The sequence below is a fragment of the Ochotona curzoniae genome, unplaced genomic scaffold (assembly GCF_017591425.1).
Source record: "Ochotona curzoniae isolate NIBS_2020 unplaced genomic scaffold, NIBS_Ocur_1.0 contig_1469, whole genome shotgun sequence".
In the NCBI taxonomy this organism is placed as follows: Eukaryota; Metazoa; Chordata; class Mammalia; order Lagomorpha; family Ochotonidae; genus Ochotona; species Ochotona curzoniae.
The window spans coordinates 2,758-9,267 of NW_024465095.1; the positions used below are offsets into that span (position 1 = coordinate 2,758).

Below are 6,510 nucleotides of genomic sequence, written 5' to 3' on the forward strand. Positions count from 1 at the left end.
AGTCCAGAACATACGCTTGGTGTCCCATTCGATTAGCACCAAGTCAAGAGTCCTGGCCTCCCAGAGCTCACAGGAGGGAATCTGCAGGGGTGAGCAAGAGTGAGGACTCCAACTCCAAGGTGACATGCGGGTATCTGAATGGCAGGGCTGTAACCCCACTCCTACATCTAGGAATTGATTGAATTTTAGAATCATACTTGCAGATTTGAAATGGCGTTCTCTTTTCCTGAACTGATATCTGTATCATTATATCATGTCTTTATCAGTCTCACTTATTAAAAATGTACGCATTTATTTGAGAGAGAGATCTATCAACCACTTGCTTGCACCCCAAGTGGTCTCAAAGCCAAGGCACACCCAGATCGAAGTCGGGGTCCAGGAACTCCATCTAGAGCTCCCACATGGGTACCTGCCATCCTCTGCTGCTCTCCCAGATGTATCAGCAGGGATCTGATGGGGTTCACGCTGGCCCTCCAATATGGACTACAGGCTTCCCAAATGACGGCCTCACCCACAGCACACCACAAGGCCCATCCCTTCTCTGCCTCATTTGTACAGTGCTAAGAAACAGTTTCTTAATGGCCCCAGTGGGAGGGCACACATCCTCCTGACAACAGAGATGCCTTCGGGAGGACGAACCAGGGTGAGCTGAGTTCATGTGTTCATGGTCCCCAAATTCCTAGCAGTTATATTACCTACAGATTAAAAAAGAGAAGATGCCACTTAATGAGATACTGTGAGAATTCAGGGCCCGGAGCTTAGCGATCACCATGCCTTAGAGCCCTCAGTCTCACTTTACCAAGTCAAGCAAAGCGAGAGCTCTGCCTTGCCCATCCCCAGAACATGCCCACGGTGCTCCAGCCCATGCCTGGCCCTGTCCACCGGCACCAGGAGAGGACGTGGTAGCTGCCTGCACCGCTGCTGTGCCCCCGATGCCGAGGCTCACACACACACATTGGCGAGCGACTCCAGAAGAGCCCAGTAAGTTCATAGAAAATGAAAACACAGCTTGGAGGAGGGAAATGAGGATTGATTTGATTTATTTATTTTCAGTTTTAAAAGTGAGATTTATTTGAAGAAAGGAGGAAAGTAGCTCCCATCCTAGTGACGGGAACGGGCTTCAAGAGAGAAGAGACCTGGACCTCCTGCCATACTGGCAAGAGGAAGGAAGGAAAAACCCCACGTTAACGGTGGAGATGGTGACTTTTAAAAAAACTTCACTTCCAAGGAGTTTCTCCATAAACAAATGAAAACTCCGGGTTTCCATGGTATCTGGTTCTGAGATAAAAAGCTCAGAAAGGTGTTTCTGGTTAACTTCTTCCATTTTCTACTTCTCTTATTTTCCGTATTTTTATTGTTCATGATACAGCAGTCCCAAGTCTGTCATTCTGCTATTTAAGTGTAACGTGACATTGTAGGTATTTTAAAAAAGGATTTATTCACGTTCCTTAAAAGTCAAAGTTACTGAGAGAAATGAAGAGAGACACATAGAGACGCTGAAGCCAGGAGCCTGGAGCTTCTTCTGGGTCTCGCACATGGATGCTCAGCTGCTTTCACAGCCATTATTATGGAGCTGGATGGGAAGTGGAGCAGCCAGGACATGAACCGGTACCCACAGGGGATGCCAGTACTGTAGGCAGCAGCCTTACACACTATGCCACGGTTCAGGCCCTGAGGACTGATTTTATACAGCTTAGTGCACAGCCCAGAAGCGAGCTTTGGGTCGGCCTGCAGCAGGTCTGTACCTCTGCATCTCTGCTCATTCTAACAGCACTGCCACAGGGCTCTCCTTCATCTCAGGAACACGCCTCCTCCCGGGTGATGTAGGTGTTTCTCCAGCACCTTACGCACGCCAGGTCTGTGTTATATGGTGTCTCGTCTTTCAAGGGAAATAAACGAGGCCAGTGATGCAATTTCTGCCTTGGCGGTCTGTCTCTTCTGCTTTTGAATTTTTATTCATTTGATTCCAAGGCAGAAATATAGATGAGATCCATCTTTCGATTCACTCCCCAAATGCCCATAAGGAGACCCACAGGTGGGGCCAAAGCTGAGATCTAGGAACTCCATTCAGTACTCCTCTGGGAATGACAAGGGCCCGGCTGCGTGAACTGCCACCATTGCCTGTCAGGAGTTAGGGTGGAGCAGATTTCAAACACAGCTTCTCTGATGTGGGTTGCAGGCACCTTAACCACACACCTGCTCTCAGTTGTTCAGTTCAGAGAGAAAGCTATTCAAAGGCATAGAAAACATGAATGCTTCTCATGGAAATCACTTAGACTTGTTAATTTTAACAACTTTTAAAATTTTAATATTATTACAACTGGTGATGTTGTTGATGATGTTGCTGCATTTAAAAGTAAAGCCTTGGGCCCCATGGGATGGCTCCACAGCTCCCCATGTGGCTGCCCCACATCTGATCCAGCTCCTTGCTTGTAGCTTGGGAAAGCAGCAGAGAATAGCCCAGAGTCCTGGAACTCTGCACTCATCTGAAAGACCTACAAGATTATCCTGGACACTGGCTTTGGACTGGCTGAGGTCTGGTGTTGCAGCACTGTGGGTAATAAGCCAGCGGATGGAAGATCTTTCTGTCTATCTTCCCTTCTCTCCATGAAGCTGATCTGCCTTTCCTATAAATGTAAATATTTTCTAAAATGTAAACCATCGAAGTAATTCACATTCATCTGAGATGTCAAAGTGTGGCTCAGCAGGTATCAGCAAAGCAGAACGAGTGAAATGGGCTTTGAGGAGCAAATTAAATTTTGTGTCTGGGTGTTCCAGCTCCAGTTGGCAGCACAGGAAAAGACAAACATATCCCAATATTCCATATGGGTGGGAAGAGAAGAAGAGTCCATTGGGAAAATGTATGATTAAGCAGTGCAAGTGAAAAGGCATCACAGTTCCTCAATCCCCTTGGGTTGTTTCCCCTTGTCTTGCAGGCATTCCTTTAACATGGCACCAGGAAACCACTCCAGAAGCCCTGAATTTCTCCTCCTGGGACTGTCCAAGCAACCGGAGATTCAGTCCTGCCTTTTTGGGCTGTTTTTAACTCTGTACCTGGTTACTGTAAGTGGGAACCTGCTCATCATCCTGGCCATCCTCTCTGACCCACACCTCCACACGCCCATGTACTTCTTCCTCTCCAATCTGTCTTTGTCTGACATCTGCTTTACTTCAACCACCATCCCCAAGATGCTGGTGAACACCCAGACGCAGAGCCGAGCCATCAGCTATGCTGGCTGCGTAGCCCAGATGTACTTTTTCACAGTTTTTGGACTCCTGGACAACTTACTTCTAACTGTCATGGCTTATGACCGGTTTGTGGCCATCTGTCACCCTCTGCGCTACATGGACATCATGAACCCCCAGCTCTGCATCCAACTGCTTCTGCTGGCCTGGCTCATCAGCGCACTAGGGGCCCTCCCCGAGAGCCTGTCCACACTGCAGCTTTCTTTCTGCACCGTTGTGGAAATCCCACACTATTTCTGTGAACTCCCTGCAATCCTCAAACTTGCCTGCTCCGACACCTTCGTCAACACCCTCATCTTGTACGCTGTCACAGGTGTCATGGGCTTTTTCCCTCTGGCAGGCATTCTTTTCTCCTATTCCCAGATTGTGGCTTCTGTCCTGAGGATCTCCTCCACAGGGGGGAAACGTAAGGTGTTCTCCACCTGTGGGTCTCACCTCTCGGTCGTTTCCTTGTTTTATGGAACCTGCCTGGGGGTCTACCTCAGTTCCACCTGGACACAAGCGTCTCATGTGGGGGTGTTTGCTTCGGTTCTGTACACAGTGGTCACCCCCATGCTGAACCCCTTCATCTACAGTCTGAGAAACAGGGACATGAAGGGAGCCCTGAGCAAGCTTATGGGTAGCCTGTTGTCACGGTGACAGCAGTGGGAGGCCAGTGCCGGGACAAGTGTGTGCAGGGATGAGGGCACAGAGTGGCTCCTCTAATGACCTCGAGGCTTTGCTGATGGGTTCAGCTGGGCAAAGGGTTGCATTACCTATAGCTCTTATTGGCCAATTTGCACATGTCTCCTACAGAGCGTCTGCTCTCCCTTTGTACATGGAGCCTTTTGTCAAGATTCCGGCATTTATTGCAATGGTCTAGACAGGCTGTGTTGGCATGCCTGGGTTTGAGTGCTGACTCTGCTTTCTGTTTATGCTTCCTGCTAGTGAGAGGCAGTGATTCCATGTGCAAGATCCAAACGGAGTTCCAACTGCCTGGCTTCATGCTGGCTCAGTCCTGGCTATTGCAAGCATTTGGGGAATGAATCAGCAGGTGGAAGACCTTTCTCTCTCACTCAAATATATTTATTATGTATATGTATATATATATAATACAGATGTTGAACATTTCTAAATAGCATATAATTATACATATACATATCTCCTTTGTCAATATAATTTAAAATAAGCTTATTTAGCAACCAAAAAATCTTTAATTTTTACCTTCATTTTTAAAAATCCTATGTATTTTTTTTCTAAACATTATCATGTAATAAGCATAACTTTAATGCTAAGTCCATGTGGACTTCTTGAATGCTTTGTTATTCATTAAATGTCAATATTGTATACCTACACATATATGTGTGAAAATTTATTGAAATGGGAGCGTAAATCAAAACACGAGAGTTTAATGACTGATCATAACACGGAGAAAGAAATGTGTTATCACAGACATGGTAGGATTCAATGGAGCGATATTTAAAAGTATGGAGTAAATTATACGACACCCACAGGAGTTTTTACTCTACATAATTTCCACAAAGAAGAAAGAACATGTAATATTTGTCTTTCCGGGTCTGACTTATTTCACTGGTCATAATGAGCTTCCAGTTCTGTCCACTTTGTTGCCAATGTCCAGTTGTTTTCTTCTTTGCGACTGAACAATATTCTACCATGAATATATATATGCAAGGCTTCCAAGAGTACAAAGGAAAAAAAAAAGAAACCTCACACTGTATTTCATCAATACGTATAGTCACTGTGAACCAAGTATTTTAAATTGTGTTAAATCCATATGTGGAAATTCTCTTGTCCAACGTGATGATATTTGGAGCTGAGCCCTCTGGGACCATCCAAGCCACACTTCCTGAGGCAGAACGTCTCATAGTACTTATGTGGGAACACAGATTTGATTCTCCAGGAAGGGTCCAGAGGCCAAGACACAAGCAACAGTATAAAGTTATAACACGTGCAAAATCACAGGGCCCCTCCCACCCAGACACATGCCGAGTCAGAATCTGCATTTCGACAAGGTCCCCGGGTGATTGACGCACACGCTCTGGAGTCCGAGATGTCCTGATCTACAACAGTGTTTGTTGTTGGAAGGTTTGACCTTGATGTGGTTCATGCCTCGTGGGTGCTAGCTGTATTGCATTTAGCTTTAGCCTGAGACACTTCTCAGCCTCTGGTTTCATCCTTCAGGTGTCACCTCCTTCTCCCTGGTTGTAACAATCAACCTTTGCTCCAGATATTTCTGCCAGTTTCCCAAAGGCACCATCATCCCTGAATGAGAAATACTGGCCTTGAGCGAGAGAACTGCACGTGTATTACTGCAATTCCATGATTCCGTTCATGATGTTGGGCAGGTCACCTACTCTTTTTTATCTTTTTTAAAAAATTACTTTTATTTTTATTTGAAAAGCAGATTTACAGGGAGAAGAAAGATCTTCCGTCTGCTGGATCACTCCACAGATGACCACAGCGACCAGAGCTGAACCAATCTCAAGCCAGGAGCTTACTCTGCGTCTCCCACATGGGTGCAGGGTACCAAGACTTTAGACTATCCTCTGCTGCTTTCTCTGGCCACAAGCAAGGAGCTGGGTCAGAAGTGGAGTAGCCAGGACACAAACCGGTGACCAACTGGGATGACAGAGCTTGCAGGTGGAGGATCAGTCTGTTGAGTCATTGCACCAATCACAACCTACCTTTTCAAACTCATTTTTCTCACATTGGAATGAGTTCCCACAGCAGTTGCATCTGTTTTGTGAACATGCATAAGGATTGAATGAGAGTCTAACTGCAATCTGAGGTGTAGGAAAAGACACAAAGCTTTCTCATCATTGAGAATTCTTCACTGGTGTCACATGCACGAAACTCCAAAGGCCGATATTGAAACATCATGAAACCAAGGGGCTGTAGCAAATGTCCATCATATGATGGATGCTTTATCTGTGTCCACAGAAAGAACAGGAGGGACAGGTATTTACTGCAGGTTAAGAGAGAGCCTGGTTTGTATCTTGGCTCGTGCGCTCTTCAGTCCAGCTTGCTGTTCATGTTCACCCTGGGAGGCTCAAGTACATGAGGGTCCCTGTCCCCCATGTGGGATGCAGGGATGGAGTTCCTGGACCCTGAATCTAGCCTGAAGCAACCTTGGCTGTTACATTGTTAGATTATTAGGGAAAGAAGTCTTCTATTGCAAAATCTCTCTCTCTCTCTCTCTCTCTCTCTGTCTCTCTCTGTCTCTCTCTCTCTCTCTCTCTCTCTCTCTCTCAAGCCAACAATTTC

The 6,510-nt window shown here is 46.2% G+C and overlaps 1 protein-coding gene across 1 annotated transcript; it reads left to right on the forward strand.

Annotated features, from left to right (window-relative positions):
- Window positions 1-2,949: 2,949 nt before the first annotated feature.
- LOC121147075 (olfactory receptor 7C1-like) lies at window positions 2,950-3,885 on the forward strand. Its single transcript, XM_040966785.1, has one exon. It carries the CDS (start codon window positions 2,950-2,952, stop codon window positions 3,883-3,885), a length of 936 nt encoding a protein of 311 aa, XP_040822719.1.
- The last annotated feature ends 2,625 nt before the right edge of the window (window positions 3,886-6,510 follow it).